The 16,567-nt window shown below is 51.3% G+C and overlaps 7 protein-coding genes across 7 annotated transcripts; 4 read left to right on the forward strand and 3 right to left on the reverse strand.

Annotated features, from left to right (window-relative positions):
• Positions 1 to 2,019: 2,019 nt before the first annotated feature.
• Positions 2,020 to 3,006, reverse strand: A1O9_09091 (alpha 1,3-glucosidase; the record flags this gene model as incomplete). The annotated part of the gene is made up of 4 exons (XM_013401785.1): positions 2,020 to 2,425; positions 2,492 to 2,725; positions 2,777 to 2,896; positions 2,960 to 3,006. 4 exons carry the CDS (start codon positions 3,004 to 3,006, stop codon positions 2,020 to 2,022), a joined length of 807 nt encoding a protein of 268 aa, XP_013257239.1.
• Positions 3,007 to 3,511: 505 nt separating this feature from the next.
• A1O9_09092 (alpha 1,3-glucosidase) lies at positions 3,512 to 6,522 on the reverse strand (the record flags this gene model as incomplete). The annotated part of the gene is made up of 2 exons (XM_013401786.1): positions 3,512 to 6,372; positions 6,438 to 6,522. 2 exons carry the CDS (start codon positions 6,520 to 6,522, stop codon positions 3,512 to 3,514), a joined length of 2,946 nt encoding a protein of 981 aa, XP_013257240.1.
• Positions 6,523 to 6,947: 425 nt separating this feature from the next.
• Positions 6,948 to 7,684, forward strand: A1O9_09093 (nucleoside diphosphate kinase; the record flags this gene model as incomplete). The annotated part of the gene is made up of 4 exons (XM_013401787.1): positions 6,948 to 6,964; positions 7,199 to 7,302; positions 7,364 to 7,429; positions 7,485 to 7,684. 4 exons carry the CDS (start codon positions 6,948 to 6,950, stop codon positions 7,682 to 7,684), a joined length of 387 nt encoding a protein of 128 aa, XP_013257241.1.
• Positions 7,685 to 7,889: 205 nt separating this feature from the next.
• Positions 7,890 to 8,534, reverse strand: A1O9_09094 (uncharacterized protein; the record flags this gene model as incomplete). Its single annotated transcript, XM_013401788.1, has 1 exon — positions 7,890 to 8,534. One exon carries the CDS (start codon positions 8,532 to 8,534, stop codon positions 7,890 to 7,892), a length of 645 nt encoding a protein of 214 aa, XP_013257242.1.
• A 508-nt stretch (positions 8,535 to 9,042) lies between these two features.
• A1O9_09095 (uncharacterized protein) lies at positions 9,043 to 10,515 on the forward strand (the record flags this gene model as incomplete). The annotated part of the gene is made up of 1 exon (XM_013401789.1): positions 9,043 to 10,515. The coding sequence occupies one exon, from the start codon at positions 9,043 to 9,045 to the stop codon at positions 10,513 to 10,515; it is 1,473 nt and encodes a 490-aa protein (XP_013257243.1).
• A 1,743-nt stretch (positions 10,516 to 12,258) lies between these two features.
• On the forward strand, positions 12,259 to 13,561 carry A1O9_09096 (uncharacterized protein; the record flags this gene model as incomplete). The annotated part of the gene is made up of 3 exons (XM_013401790.1): positions 12,259 to 12,307; positions 12,496 to 12,574; positions 12,685 to 13,561. The coding sequence occupies 3 exons, from the start codon at positions 12,259 to 12,261 to the stop codon at positions 13,559 to 13,561; spliced, it is 1,005 nt and encodes a 334-aa protein (XP_013257244.1).
• Positions 13,562 to 14,589: 1,028 nt separating this feature from the next.
• On the forward strand, positions 14,590 to 15,762 carry A1O9_09097 (uncharacterized protein; the record flags this gene model as incomplete). Its single annotated transcript, XM_013401791.1, has 1 exon — positions 14,590 to 15,762. The coding sequence occupies one exon, from the start codon at positions 14,590 to 14,592 to the stop codon at positions 15,760 to 15,762; it is 1,173 nt and encodes a 390-aa protein (XP_013257245.1).
• Positions 15,763 to 16,567: the final 805 nt, after the last annotated feature.

Raw genomic sequence — 16,567 nt, forward strand, 5'->3', positions numbered from 1 at the left:
CGCCCTTGCTTGCGAGGACCGAGGAGCAACACTGTCATCCTTGTCGGCCATGAAACGCCTATGGTCGCGTCCAACGGCGAGGACCATGTGCCTCGCAAGATGGACCCACTATGGATATGTCCCGGAGTCTTACCGGAGAGAATAATTCGAAACCAAAGAGACAGAATCACTCGCTTCCTCCAATTCGTCGCTTAGAGTCATCATAATCAGCTAATGCCGCGGCCTTCGCTCCGCTCGATTTTCGTACTCCTTCTCAGACCATGCTCCAGATATGTGACAGATACGCAGCAGATGCCCGGGTACACAGTAGATCTACTTGCTACAGCACTACTTCTGACTTACGAGGTGTGAGGTACGAGGCTGCTAAGTCCTTGTTATCCCCGGGTGGATATGAACAATAATATCCAACGGTTATAACAGCCTCATAACGTCGCTCGAACCATCGACTCCTGCTCCACCTCCACCCCCAAGACCGAAGAAGGAGCGGAAATTCCTCCAAGTGGAGTAAGAGCTTCCGACTCAATTACTCGGTCTGCGTTCTAGGGCGGAATGCGAACTACCACTATATCTCTCATGTTACTTGGAGGAAGTGGTCGATCCAATTATGTCAATTTCGGTATTCCTGACTGGCTGACACCATTCAACAAGTCTTGCATCTAGGTCGACTACATCAATTCTAACGGCTGTGGAACCGACCCATTCCAAGTTCGGAATCTCCCAAAGCACATTTGTGCTATCTATAAGTGATAATGGCACCCGGCGGGAGTAAGCCTCCATGCTAAATTATTCGTGCCATCTGCGCAGCCTTCAATAAGTCCTGCTCGAGTCGCTGGCACTAGCCTTTGACAAGACACCGAAATCCTCAATGCGCCGATCCTCAAGAGGCGTTTCCTCCCTACAGCTATGGTGCGTAGTGATTGCTTGATGAGTAATGCGGGACTGGGTTGTGAATAGCCCCTCCGGGCCTCCGGGGACGGCCATCCTTCCTCGCTATTCGTGTCACTGCAGGGAGAACTGTGGGTGTGTAGGTGTGTACATTGTTTTGACAAATTCATAATGCACGTGGTTTCAATCACACTCTTGGGGCGTGCGGAGGAATGATGAGGTTGTAAAAAGACCAGAAGAACATCCGGACATGTCGATTATGGGTCCGTCGACGGAAGCGGATACCACGGAATCCCATGGTCATTATCGATGAGAGGGAAGGTCGTTGATAACCAAGTTCTGTTGTAATAGATGCTTGAATGTGTTGAAAGCTGTCGCCGTCGGGGTTGAGAGGCCGCCGCTGCCATGAGGAGGGAGTCGTGGCATCTATCGCAGCATTTGAACGTCATCGTGGTCAGGCAATTGACGAGCCCCTACATACTCGTACATTGGCACGATCTTTTTTTAGGCCGCCCATCCAGTCATTCGGGAACCAGATCCACGCAAGTCCCTCTATTGCGTGGCTTGCAGACGTCGCCAAACCGTAAATTACTCCAGAAGCCTCTCGGGAACGCGTATGTCCCTGTGCGGTAATGACAGCGATTGGCCGGCTGAACCATCAAGCTGGAGGTCTTGGCAAGCCACGTGGACCGGCCGCTCTGGCGGTGGCCGAGGGTCCCTTGTGCGCCACAGCCGAATTTGCGAGCCCCGATCGAAGTTTTGTACTAAATGATGAGCCGGGGTGTGCAATCTTAATCGTACTCGTAGCTTGATCGCCGCAAGCCGCTGGTGATTTGGGATAAGGCTGAGGGTTGAACTTTGAGCCTCATGACGTTGCTGTCCGTTGCGCGGTGTGCCGTCGAACCGGCTAACCTGATTGGATTGTAACTCAACAGCCTCGTGGTCTGACTTGTCAAAAGTCCAACAAGACGTCACTCAAGGCCTGACAACCTACAGCCCTACGCACTTGACGCCATGATTTCCGCCCACCTTAGCAAACAAGCGGGCCGTGTGTTCAGATGAACTTCCCCCCGTCAAGTCTTGAATTATTCGACTGCTTGGACTTGCTCAATTCGGATGCAGAAATGACGACTCTCAACCCGAGAGTCCGGGCTTGCCCGTCATACTCATCTGAATGTCAGGGTTCCCAATAGTGCGCCGCTCCCCGTACATGTAAAATTGTAGCCCAAGGTAGGTGTCACAACAAGCCTGGAACATCCCACACAAGCGAAACGGCCAGGGCACGAGTTGGCTGCTGAGAAAGAAATAGCTCATCTTCATCGCGTCGCCTGCCAGCCAATTCACAATGACGGAAAGGCGGAAACCCTTGCAGGACCGCGCGTTGTGATTCTTGTAAATCTGTGGCAGCGGCAATATTGCCTCGATGGCTAAACCCAGATATCCGAGGAATGAGATGTAGGCAGGCGAACCTGACACGAAGGGGAGGAGGACATGGATCGCAAGAAGCCCGAAGGCAAAATAGGCCAGAAACTGGAAATACCTGCAACAACACAGTCAGCACTACTGCCTACGTTCTACCGCAACGATGAGGAGTTCCTCAACATACGGTTTGGAACTGCCCCAGCGCCAGAAGTCATACGGCCTGCGCCCCTCTAACAGATCTTGTATGCCGCTCGAAGCAGTGTACCCTTGGAAAGGACTGTGCTCGATCCCATCTCTTACCCCTGTCGGTGCTTTATTGTCGAGGGCGACTTTCAGCAGCACGATTTGGACGATTATCATCAAAGATGCTTGGAGGAGCAAGGCTTTATCATAGTAGGCACCGAACCAATAGAACACTCTACGTCGACGTTAGTTGTGCGAACAATGAATGTGAGGTGAGGCGTCGGACTTCAGGATGGAGGCAAGGAGCATGATCAGGGGAATATCGAGGGAGAAGCCATCGCTCGTTTTACGACGGTGTATCGAAGCGATCTGATCGGCATAGGAGGTGATAGGAGAAACGACAAGGCTGCAATCGAGTATTAGCGTCCGTTGGAGTGTTTTCCATGGCGGTCAGTGCTTTGGCACTTACAAGAGAGGCGCAAAGTAGTCAATGATCACGGAGAGAAACTGAAACATGGTCAATCTGGGAGACGTCTGCAACAAGCATCAATTGAATTGAAAAATGACCACCAACGCCTGTTGCGTAGGCCAAAACCAGGCCAAGAGGAGAAAGTTAACAAAGCTTAATATTGTGGGAGAGCATGCTGTCTTCTTTGAAGGATTCAGATACGGAGACTCGTGCAATTCCAGCACGTTGGGAACGGCGTTGCAAGGAGAGTCATGCCAGTATCTCGGACGACAGGCGGGTGATTTCATTTGGTGCAAGCTTTCACATCCGAGCGATCCTCATCTCACGGACCGCTTAGAGCCTTGGCATCGGGTCTCTTTCCCGGAACCTCCACCCAATCCTGTCGACAATGCATCCATCTGCTAATTGGCCCCAGACCGACAGTACGGAGGACTGAGCACTAGCATTCAAAAATAAGTCATGCTCTAGAGTACCTAGTGTGGCAAGTCTGGTCACTTGATAGTAGCATATCGCTTCGTGATCCTGTCTGGGTCCTAGTTTACATTGTCTTTTCTATAGTTCTGTCTTTTCGCTTGAGATGCCCCTAAAATTGATGCTCCAGTCCGCTCCAATCTTGACATCTGGCCTTCGAACCACTGCCCAAGCTGCCTTGCCTCCAACCGCTGCATGGTAATTCAAGTCAACCTTTGCGTCCTGAGATTGGTCTTGAGACACGGCAACGTCAGTGGATGCTGCCCAAGTCGCTGGAGCATTGACGATGATGATCTTCTCCACTTTCACCTCCTGGATCGTTTTGAGATACGACGCAGTCTTGCTGCCTTTGGTGCCAATGTTGCTGCTTGTCAACTGATTGTTCGAGAAGGCTAATTGCCTGTGCACATAGGCACCTTGTTGATAATCGAACGTCTCACCATCATCAACATAAATGGTGCCATCCGCTTCTCCTGTCTTGCTTAATACCACAACAAGTGTGTAAGGATCCCATTTCATCAATCCAGAGCTCTTTCGAGGACGATCTTTCCGTGGAATTATATGGCCACCTTGCATCAAGATCGGTAGCTTTTCCAGCGGCGCCGCAATCTTGTGCGTTTTCGATCCACCACTGTAAACCGTATAGTCGAAGTAATCAAAGTAATTCTCCTCATCTGAAAGGTAGATATCTACACTTTCCTCCCCTTCGCGAGTGACCGGCTTTACTAAAAGACCTGTGGAGCCTAGGTAGAATTGATCGTCCATCTCATAGCCCTTCTCATCTCCGGGGTGAACATAGTACTGCGAGCGCACAATGGGATATCCATCGGTAGAGGCTTCGTGGAATGCAGTGTACCAGGCTGGAAGGAGAGCATAGCGTAGTCTTAATGCCTTGGTCATGATGCTGGTGTAAGGCTCTCCAAGCATGTAAGGCTCTCGTCTTCGAGTATCGATGTGTGCATGACCTCGGAAAAAAGGATAGAACGCACCGGCTTGATACCATCGAGTCTGTAACTCTTTGCTTGGGTTTCCAAAGAAGCCCCCAACATCAGCCCCAGCAAAAGGGAATCCACTTACGCCTTGATTGAGAATCATGGGGATAGACACAGCCAGGTGCTCCCAGTTCGCCTGGTTATCGCCGGTCCACATTGCGGCTGACCGCTGAGAGCCAGCGTAGAACGCTCTAGTCAGGACAAATGGTCGTCGAACGACCCCTCTTTTGCGTTCTACCAGAGCGTGGTAGGTGGCATTATGGAAAGTCATGCCGTTGATATTATGCAAGTCTCGATGTTCCCAATTGTCATGATGAATGTTATCACGAGGCATAGTGATTTCTGGCCCGTTGAACACCGATGGCTCATTCATATCGTTCCACAACCACACATTCTGCATGGTTCCTTTAAATTTGTCGAAGGAGAAGAGTGATTTCCACCAAGCCCTAGCTGCAGGGTTGAAGGCGTCAATCCAGTTGGAACTTCCGGGCCAACACCAACCCTCAAAGATATTGTTGTCTTTGTTCTTGACAGCAAATCCTTTATTTTTCAGCTCTTCTCCAACACTGTAGCCAGCTTTGTTCTTGATATGCGGATCAATGATGACCACCAATTTGCGTTCGCTCTCGTCTAGCTGTTTCTCCATAGAGATAGGATCTGGGAAATTCAATGGATCCCAGGTGAAGTATTGCTTGTCATCAGTGTACTCGATATCGAGCCAGATTACGTCGTAAGGGATATTGTGTTTGTCAAACTTGCGGTCGACATCCTTGACGTCTTCATCACTGACATAGTTCCACCGACATTGATGATAGGCAATGGCGAATGTGGCCGGCAGCTGCGTGTAGCCAGTCAACTCGCCGTATGACTTGGCGAGATCTTGAGGAGTTGGTCCTAGCATGACAAAGACGTCTAACAGGCCACTCTCAGAGATCCAGTGGGTCTGGGTGTCTACAACGCCACCGCTCAATCCTAGAGTCAGAGGATTGGTGTCACGTTTTGCCTTAGTGATATCAACCCATGTCTCGGCAGCGTTCAACCAAAAGACACCGACAGAGGAATCTCTCTTGTGAGCTTGAAGAAAAGGAATGGAGCCGTATAGTGTCATTGGGCTATCGAGCTCATACTCGAAGATATCGCTGTTGTACATGCGGTATGGCTGGTCGTAATTGCCTTCTCCGCCGCGAGTCTGCTTCAATGACAACGGGCCTGCGTGCTCAGCGAGGCCATAGACATTTCCATAGCCTGGAAAGGTGATATCCAAAGCCACACTTTCGGGTCCTTTGGGTTTAGAATCAGTATTTCCACCAAAACTCTCTTCCCACCAGGTGCTTTCATCCTCAGCAGACTCGACAGCCTGGTCATGCTCGGTCGAGTTCTCATCGACGGTGGGTTTCTCAATTTTGGGCCTCCAATGCTCAACATTCAGGAAACCGCGACCATTGAAAACCACCTGTTGCTCTTCACCCGTGAAGAATTCAATACCAAAAGGAGCATGGCGGATGATAGCTTTGAAGTGGCCATCTGGGCCCCAGGATACCTCTGTGACATCTTTGGAGGTCTTGGTCAAGGTAGCAGATTTCTGGGGTTGGAGACCCGCTCCAGTCAAAGCCCAGGCGCCGGCCTCATTATATCTCTCTTTCCTGGCAACGCTGCCATGGCGTAGCTCGATGTCTCTCTTCTGACGCCTCTCTTCGTCGATGGTAACTCGAGCATTACCACGATCAAGGAAAGTGATGGTGACAGGTAGCTTGACCGGGGTAGCACGTGGAATGTTCTTGATGATGGCGCCCTCTAAGACGCCGTTCTTGAACTTGATGGAGGCAGCCACTAGTTGGTAGGGGGAAGAATTAGAGCCACCATTCTGAATCATGGAATCTGCAAGAGCCCTATTCCTCTTGCAAAAGCCGGACTGGTCGCATCGTTTGAAGTCATGGTGTTTGACCGCAACTGTGCAAATCAGCGGTCAGCATTGGGGATATAATGGAAAGGAAAAGAAATGTGAGTGGGCATACCTGATGGTGAGGCCAGAGCCAGCAACAACAAGCACAAGAGGCTAAAGATTGTCCAGCAATTCAGTTCTCTCGAGGATCTCGCCATTGTAGTTGTGCTGGAGGATGGAAGTCTGATCTGTCCTGTACTTATCTGCTTTGCCCTGTCAATAAAGTACGGGGGAGCGTGCCCGCGCCTGCGCGCCCGTGCCTGAAGGGAGCCACGAAAGCCAATGAGGTGCTACGAAGCTGGAGGGAAGAGGGGACCCTGCATGTAATGGGCTTGGCGGTAGTTGGTGGGCAGGTGCACCTGGATTGAGTTGTGAGTCGTGACTGCCATTTGCCCCTCCATGGCCTTCCAGCGCCAGTGGGAAAATAAACCCCCACTGATTTGCGCGGAGAGCAACAACTGCTGCAAAATATTAAAACGCACCTTGACCGCAACTAGCCTGCCACTCCCACTCCCTCAAAGAACCAAGTCCTCGATTCCTCTGCTCTATCTAGCCTCACGCGTTACTCTACTCAACTTTCAACATGTCGACGGAGCAAACGTGAGTCCTTTCGCCATTCAATACCGGGTTCCTCGCTGACAGATTTCCCAGTTTCATTGCTGTCAAGCCCGATGGCGTCCAGGTACCATTTCCATAAACCCTTAAAGAATCTCTTCTCAGTCCCTAACTTCTCCCACTAGCGTGGCCTAGTTGGTGATATCATCTCACGATTCGAGAAGCGAGGGTGAGCATCAATCCCCAAGACAAGGCCATAAACTTGCTAACTCCTTCCAGGTACAAGCTAGTTGCCTTGAAGCTCGTCTCCCCATCCAAGGAACATCTCGAGAAGCACTATGCAGATCTCTCCGACAAGCCTTTCTTCAAGGGTCTTGTAACCTGTATGCAATTTCCCACACCACACCTTCTAGACCTCATACATCCACTGACATCCTAATCTAGACATGTTGAGCGGTCCCATCACCGCCATGGTTTGGGAGGGACGTGATGCTGTCAAGACCGGCCGAAGTAAGCTATCCTCCGTCCGTTTATCATTGCACACCGTCGGCTAACCAGAGAACAGCCATCCTTGGTGCCACCAACCCTCTCGCTTCAGCCCCCGGCACTATCCGAGGTGACTACGCCATTGATGTTGGTCGCAATGTCTGCCACGGTTCAGACAGCGTTGAGAACGCGAAGAAAGAGATCGCTTTGTGGTTCAAGCCCGACGAGGTCCACAGCTACAAGGCTGCCCAGTTCGACTGGATTTATGAGAAGGCATAGACAGCAATGAGCAAAGCCGAGGTGCAAGCACCTACCACCTGACAGACTATGGTTCAGAATCTAGGGTGCACACACTTCCCGTTAACCTTGAGGCCTCGGAGAGCGGAACAGCAAAAGATAGACCTACCTAGTCTGGAAGAATGACAACAAGTTACAGACCATGGGTTCAGAACGAAACAGCATTGACCTGCCTCAGTCGACATTCTCAAGGCTTGCGGGTGAGCCAATTCCGTGCAGCCTTGCCTATTGGGATGATGGTCCACCGTGCAAACCATGGGGATGCCCAAACGCTCACAACAATGCGAAGTGGAATGAACGCTTTGACAACGGCATACGCAGTTGCAAATTCCACTATCCATCTTGTAGTCTCTTCCCCTCTCTTGAACGCATTGGACATCTTTCGCGTCTCAACGGCCTCTGCATTTCCATGCTTTGTTTGTTCCTCAACCTGTGCTTCCCCTTTTTCGCTGATCCATCCTTTCTTGCGAGCGTATCTGCCAAACTTCTCCACGCCGGCTGAAACCCATGCTCCTTCAGCGAAGTAGGGCGGTAGCCAATTCCAATAATGGAAGGCTCCAGCGAGTCCGAACAATGGGACGACTGCGGTGACCTCGTGGAGAATAAAGAACGCGCTGATGTGAGACACTGGCGCATCTCTCAGCCCGGTCAGCGTTGGTTTCAAAAACCGTGGGGTGCGATGGATCAATCGATCAAAGCGACTTCTGGTGGCCGCCTGTCCATCGAGCTTAGGCGCCTGCTGTGGGAGACCAGGTCTGCCTGTCGAGAGCCAGCATCGGCCGGGACGCGGAAACTTGGGCACGTGTGCCGCCCTGGGGATCAAGCGACGCATGGTCAAGCTTGGTTTCACACCATGCCAGGATGAGGTACCTCTTCTTGACCACCACAAAGCCGCTGACCATGGACAACCACAACGAACCGCTCTGGTGCTGTTTATTATTTTGCGACCCAGCAGAGTTGCTTCGTTCAGAACTTCAGGTCTCTTTGTTGGTATGCTCCACCGTAAAACACACGTGCTGAGGCTACGACTACGGCCAGCCATTACTGGAGACCACCACTCGCCCTTATCAGCTTCCAACATTAGGGATTCATGCTCATTTTCTCTGCTACTACCACTAGTTGGTGGGTGTTCTACTCTGAAGTCGGGCTGCCTGCTCCGATTATGCAAAATTTGAAGCTGCCGCCAAATAGGTCTTCATGTAGCAGGCTACCACCCTTTTTGTTCTAGGACACGCAAGCCGTCCACAGGCTCCCTAGATAAGCAGGTATATATTGCTGTCATGTCCCCATATGTGCCATTGCATGTATGAGTCAAGGGCTCGTCTTTCTCAACCTTTGAAATGGAAGACCTACCAACAGAGCTCGTAGATCATCTTTGTTACTTCATTGATCGATCCTCTCTGAAGCATTTCCGTCTTCTTTGCAAGGCATATGCTCATGTCGCCGAGAAGCACCTCTTTCACAACTTCGAGTTCCGGCTATATCCAAGCCACCATCGATTGTATCAGCTTGAGAAACTTGCTTCAAACAAATCTATTGCGCCATATCTGAAATGTATCTCTTTCCAGTCTGGCGTTCAACTAGAATATGCAGATTACCGATACTGGCAGGCGCAGATATATCACGAGCTCAATAGTGCATGGTCTAGGAGCCTTGCCTCTGAGGAGCCATCAAAGTTAGACTACACCAAATTCCACGAGAATCTTCAGGCAAGGTTCGCTCCAGATTTTCCTGTTCGCTATGATTTATATCGGTGGCATCTTGACCAGCAAGCTGCTGCTATGGCTGATCCACGGGTTCAAGAGAGCTTAATCCGGACGTTCAATTCTCTCAGCAACTCAAATTCTAACATTTGTTTCAAAGTGATTATGGCAGAACCTCAAATTCGACTGGAAGAGCTTGAAGCATTTAATCACGAAGAGTATCAGACCGACCGCCCCTACGATTTGGATTATCGCCGAAGAATTTCCAACAGGAGGCAACATTGCATGACTCACTTTATCAATTTCCTTGAAGCTGCGCGACTATCTCGATGTCCTTTGACCGTCCTCGAGGCCGTGGACATGCCACACGAACTATTGACTAGACTTCATGCCAACGGGCAACAGGTCTTAGAAGACATTTTTCGACATTTGAGCAATCTCAGCCTTAGGATCAGCAGCCTCCCACACAGTGACTGGCTCTCGCGAAGTGACACCGGAGATCAGATCACCAATAACGTTAGGCATCTTTGGCCGTGCAAGCTGACGAGGCTGCTGAACAATTCCCCAGAGCTTAGGGACCTCCATATCGACCTTCCTATTGGCAAGGAGGCAGAATACTCGTTTGACCTGTTCGACAGGACGAACATCGATCAATTCCCACGCCTCTGGGTCTCTCGCCTGAAATCTCTGTCATTGTCTCGATTTAGCTGTCGATGGGGAGACCTAAAGGCCCTCCTTCATGAGGGCGTAGACATCCATGCACTGGCACTGAGAGATTGTCGGATGGAAACCTATTCAATGGTTGACGTGCTCGATTATCTTGCAAAGCGGCATTTTCACAGTGTTTCGATACTTGGAACATGGTATGTCGACCACGACGAGGGGGAGTGGCATTGGCATACGGAAGACGATTTCACTGCCTGTAAAGCCGCGACCTCGTATGAAGGGCCTTACACCCAGACAGGTATGAGGTCAAGACTTGAGTGTTACATGCACTCCGGGGGCGAATGTCCCTTACCTGCTTGGACGGCGACCAATCGAGCAGAGGATATCTGGGAGATGCTCGGCGATACGTCGTTTCATTATCTGCCAGGACCTCCTCAACAGTGAAACCTGTCCCAGCAATAACGGAGCATTTATTCCACACAATGATCTTGGAACAAAGCTGGCTCAAATGTCTACAGAACAGACCCTCCTACCCACTGTCACACTTGAAGACAATGTCCAACGGAGCTTGTGGTAGCCCAACTCAAGACAGGCGGCTCAGCGTACCTGTCCCCCTAACTCGATGGTATTTGAACATAAAATGACATACCAGCTACTATGCCTTGAGCTCGCCAACTCCCAAACCATCCCTTTGTCTTCAGGCGAAACTTGCAACATATCAGGACAGCAAGAGAAGTCCGGAATTCCTCTAGTGAAGATAATTCGAAAGCCTCTCCATTGAACACGATGGGACCAACGCATTCTAAGGAGGTCATTTCATTTGTACTGCCCTAGTTGGGTGCTGTGCTACTCTGCCCTCGCTGCACCGAATTATATCTGGCCCTGAATTAACGTCCTGAGCTTTTATATTTTAGAAAGGTTGCTCCCAATACCCAAGATCGCTCAACACAGACATCAGAGGTTTCTTCTGGTCTGGGCGATGGTGGCAAGAATATGGCATGATGAGCATAGAAGTGAGGACCCAGGAGGATTCAAAGACTCAATATTATGTAGTTGTTGAGTCTCTTCTCCTAACCAACTTTGTCTCCACTATTGAGGCTCTTCCACTGACAAGCGTCGCTCTTTTCTGGCTCGCCTAGACACGCGTGCGAGGAATCCACCTGAGGCCGAAGTCAGACAACAGGTGTTCTCGTTCAAGATTGACAAGCAGACCTTCACCGGTCTCCGTATCCCAATCGCGCTATCTGAGCTGAACAGATCAATGCGTCCTAATTGGCAATGGCGCGTGCTCGTGTTCTTGGTTGTGATCGTAGGAATTTGCTATCTCACTGGCCAGGCACGAGTCAGATGTCCTATCATCTAGCTAGAAAGACTTAGTGCTGGAACTCGTTTTACAATCGACTCATGCCGTTATTGAATTGAAAATGCAACGTCAATCGAGCCCGAACTGGTGGTCCTACCGATAGGATCTCTTCTATTGGCGAAACTCATTTGTTCCTAATCTCTATGATAAAGACATCTGACCACTCGGCTCGTATCGTTACTCGAATACTTCGTAAACAGCCCAACAAGAGTCTTGTTTGCCTGTTCCGTCCGGACTTAGTCAGCGCTTAGGGCTGACCAGCAGGGGCCTTACGAGTGATCGACGATGGCATTCGCCTAAGAATATTTGTGTGGAAGCACCCACTCAAACAGCCCTATGGGTGGCTATCAAGGCTCAAGCTCTCTCTCTCGGCCAGTCTCTGCCGCTCAATCATGCGAGAATACTATTACTCGCTCCACCCATGGGCGCTTGCACATCTCCACTGTACCATAATACATAAATAACGCCTGTGCAGAGTTCTCATTCGGGACGGAAAACGTACGAGCACAATCAACCGATTTCTGCCTTCAATACATATAGAGAAAAGACTCTGTTGTTGTGAAACTCCCTTTTCGGCATCAAACATCGCCATTCCGCGCCACGTTCCGAGCCTTCTATTGATTCCATAATCAATCCCGCAAGCGCGCCTTGATTCCTTCAGTGATCGAATAATCGATTGCCTGGGCGAACGACTAGTTCAGCATCCGACACGTTGAATCGTGACCATCTCTCCACTCAAGGGGTACCTTGATTTCTTGGTCGATACCAGCAGTGGAACGTACAACGGACCATCCTCTGTCAGACAGTCAGCTGGTCGTGTCATTATGTCGGACGGATCACAGACCTTGCCGCCGCCCGAGGTCAAGAAACCTTGTATGTCCGAACGCTCGATACGCACGTTTCCTTCTCTCTGCTTATGAGTACGGTATGAAAACTTGCTGTGGCATCTCGTGCACAGTGTTGCCACTAGGTGGAGAGGAGGAGCAGGATGGCTAATCCAATGCCCCATTCCTTTCACTTCTCCTCACACACGGTAGCAAATTGTGACTAAATGGTTTCAGACCAAGAAGCAGAGGCTCCCTTGGACGAGGGCGGCGCCAAAAATGCTCGACGTCGTGAGCAAGTCAGGCGCGCTCAAAGGTAAATGCTATTTCCGTGCACGCCGGTGGGCTTCTCAGTCGTGCAACCCCCGGATCCTACAGACAATAATAGCTAACGAGCATTGTCTCTTCTCCTTCTTTTTCTTTCAGAACACATCGAGATCGTAAGGCTACCTATGTGAAGACACTCGAATCTGAAGTAGCCAAGTTACGCGCGAAAGACTCGGCGCATGAAGCGCACCTTCTAGCGTATCGCGCACTGATTCGCGGACTGAAGGATCTGATCAAGCAATACAACATCACATTGCCGCATGATTTGGCATCGGATCCTCTCATCTCCAGTCCAGAGGCCACTGTAGAGATTTTCGATCTGGCGGACCGATCGCAAAGCATTCGTGCCTATTTCCCCGATGGTTATCTTTCATCTTCGAATCCCACCGCCACCGCCACCGCCCCTCCCTTTATATCACCCACCAGCGCCGGCGCCGCCATCACAACCGCCTCGATGCCATTTCCTGCGGGATCAACCTCTTCTAGCGATTTCCTACTCACCGGCCTGACTATATCAGATGCACCCAGCCTCAGCCAGGACCACAGTTCACAGTCTGGAGTGAGTGTCACCATGCCTGTTTTCCACCCTCAAGGCCTCGGAGCCACTCAAGTCGGAATCGACTTTGTGCTGGCCCTGGAATACGTCTGCCTCAAGCATCACGCGTCACATTTCGATGACGCCGACGGCAGTGGGCACGAGATGATGCTGTTGAGCCCCATCATGTGTCGGTCGCCTCCTCTGGATGTGTCCTTGCAGCCGGGTTCAGGCCTTGCCAGCGGCGCCAAGTGGACGGTGCCAGCTGTCGAGCTGGAGAAATTGTTGGAGTTTTCCGATCGGCTCAACCTCAGTGGCGAGCTCACCCCCGTCGAGATCTGGCAGCGAGTACGACAGCACCCAAATTTCAGCCTCCTCACAAGAGATACGTTGGAAATCCTCAAGCTAACCTTGGTTCCGGAGGTGAAGTGCTACGGGTAGGTGGACTCAGCAATCTGGCGCAACTGGTGACTGTCCACTGACTACTTGTCTGCAGGTTTGGTGCCGTTGTCGAGGAGGATGTGTGTGAGACTCTTCTTCGACAAGCACTTGGTGCTCGCCCCGGCGAGGCTTGAACCTTAGTTTTCAGCAAGCCACGAAAAGCTCATACATTGATCACAAGCAAATACTCGTATACTTTCTTTTCCGTTACACCTACCATGACGACTTGAATTATATTTGACGAAGCTACAAGTCCCTATAGCATGTGAGCAGCACCAACTGTTCCAAAGCCTCAGGCGATGAGAGGCCTCCAAGAATGTGTCCGCGAGATTTCACCCTGGGATAAGAAATGAAACTAGTTGGTGGTCAGGTGTTCTAATTATGTAGCCTATTACATTACAACCTGCATATTCTAGCTTTCACGAGAGGTGTGCATGCTCGTCGAGCCAACTTTGAAGCTACGTAGGTGCTCAAGGACGTCCAGGTCGAGTGGCAGATAGATCGTATTTTGAAGTGTGCCGTTGCTCAGATAAGAGGAGGAATCAGTTGAAAGACGAGAAGGTTGTTCAGGAGCAGACATAGCGACATGAACGGCTTCAGCTGCCCGAAGATCATGGCCGTGAGATCACCGTGGTGGTTTGTAGGTCTGGGAAGCCCCAATACGAATACGATTAACATCATCTCTAAATTACGTATATGTACCCGAACCCCTGGACATTGCGTTCCCTTTTGTTGCTGACAGTGCACACCTACCTACTCATACTACACAAACAACAGAAACGCGGCATAACATGGGGAGATGGAGTGAGCTTTTAGTCAAGTTGCGTCGTGTCGGCATTTAACATTGGATGCCTCTACTCCCTCGCGGCAGTAACGTTAACTACACGGCCTGAGGTCCAACGGCTCGTCGAGCCCCAGAAGCTCGAGTCACGAGGAAAAGGCATTCGTGTTATCAATACCTTTATCAGTCTCTCTCCCTTCTTGATTCAAGCCCACATACTGCAATTGAGCGAAAGAAGTAACACGCTATGGCGCCCAAGACACGCGGCACCCGCAGCGGCGGCGGCGGCGTCTCCCCGAGCTCCTGCGTCAAGAGAGCGAGGAAGCAAGCGAGAGCAGGAGCGGACGCGGATGATGCTACAAGTACAGTTGACGACAGACTGCCTGAACAAGGCGACACCGTGGCATTGAATGAGAAAGACGACGCTCAACCTGCTAAACCAAACGCCTCACCACTCGCTTTGCTCCAAGACGCAGCTTCCGCTCCAGAATTTACATCATACAATGTCTCGGCGAAGCCCAGGCTCATTCCATGCCGGAAAAGCCTGCACCCCAGGATGGCAAGCGATGGCTCAACAGTGGTGTTTTCACCCCGCTCACCACCGGATCTGATCTTCACGCACGGCGCGGGTGGCGATTTGAACGCGACGGCGATGGTGAACTTTTCGTACGGTTTTGCGTCGGCGATGGCGTCCATCATCATGTTCCAGGGGCCCATGAACTTGGAGAGGCGCGCCGCGGGCTTCGCAGAAGTGCTTGACTTTGACAAGAGGGGCTGGTCGGAGGAGGGCGAGCCCGGTTACCATGGTGAGCAGGCGCAGGCGGTAGCGTTCGGAGGCCGGAGCATGGGTGCTCGAGCAGCGGTGGTCGCGTCACAGGCAGCGCCCGCGGCGGGAAGCCCGCATGGGAAGCTGCTCATCCTTGCTTCGTACCCGCTCGTCAGCCCGAAAGGGGACCTGCGAGATGCAATCCTCCTCTCGCTGCCGGCAGGGACCTGCGTGCTGTTCATTTCCGGTGACCGCGACAACATGTGTCCGGTCGCGGAGCTGGCGAAAGTGAGAGCGAAGATGACAGCCAAAACATGGCTGGTGACGGTCGTCGGGGCGGATCACGGGATGGACGTGCGTGGAGGCTCAGCTTTGAAGAAAGGCACCGAGGAGGTGGGCAGGGAGTGCGGGCGGATTGCTGCGCGATGGCTGCGACAGAGAGATGACGGTGTCCGTGAGATGCGAGTCCGCTGGGATGGTGAGCGAGGAAAGGTCTTGGGGTCCTGGGGTAACGACAAGGACGAAGCTGGACGTGAAAAGGGGCAGAGCGCAGGGATCAAGAGGTTTTTCTCGAAAGTTGACCCAGATCCAAAGGACCTCAAGGCAAAGTCGGCGGGAAGTCGAAGCACGAAGAACAGGAAGACGAAGACGTAGCATAACAGGAGATGGGCTGAGCGTGTTAAACCTCGATTGCACCTCAACTCTCACGGCAACACGGCCCTTTCATTCCAAGAGCAAGCATCGAAGCATTCGCCGTCTGTCACTCACTATCTCTTACGTATCAGAGACGATGTGCAAGGCGAGGAGGAGTCTTCAAAGAATGCTGGATTCTGTGTACATTAGGCTGTATAATACCAGGCTGCACGTATTTTCTGCGGAGATGTATCTGACTACAATCGACAGTTCATGCCAGTGGCATTGTACTTCACATTACAAAAGATAGATTAACGCTCGCAGACACACGCCCACACAGAATGCCAATGGATTTTTGATTTTTTCCCCTTCAAAAATGGCAAAAACCTAATCCCAGGAGCCCCTGCGTCACAGGCGGTCCTAGGGATGGAAAACCCTGGCAGAGGGGTTTTTTGGCGAACCCAGTCGAGGAGGGAGTTGTTTGTCGGAGAGAGAGAGAGAGAGAGAGACGATCGAACTGGTGAACTTTTTCGAGGAGGTCGTCGTATCAACACGCCTTCCCACCGGCTGGGTTTGTCCTGAATTGATGTGAACAATTTGCGGGACTTTATTTAATATAACCACGTGTCAACACCAGGTAGTAGTCACTGCTGGCTCGAGGTATGTATCTGAGACGCCCACTGGTGCCATCGATACGACCAAGGCCAACAAAGCAGCGGAGTTGGATGGCCACTTCTTGAAACGTTAGACGCCGTCTCCGTCCACATCCCGGTCCATATGTGCTTGTCTCTTCAGCGCTTTTGCCGGGGAGATCTGTACGGCATCC

Source organism: Exophiala aquamarina (genome assembly GCF_000709125.1).
Source record: "Exophiala aquamarina CBS 119918 chromosome Unknown aczIA-supercont1.9, whole genome shotgun sequence".
Lineage (NCBI taxonomy): Eukaryota > Fungi > Ascomycota > Eurotiomycetes > Chaetothyriales > Herpotrichiellaceae > Exophiala > Exophiala aquamarina.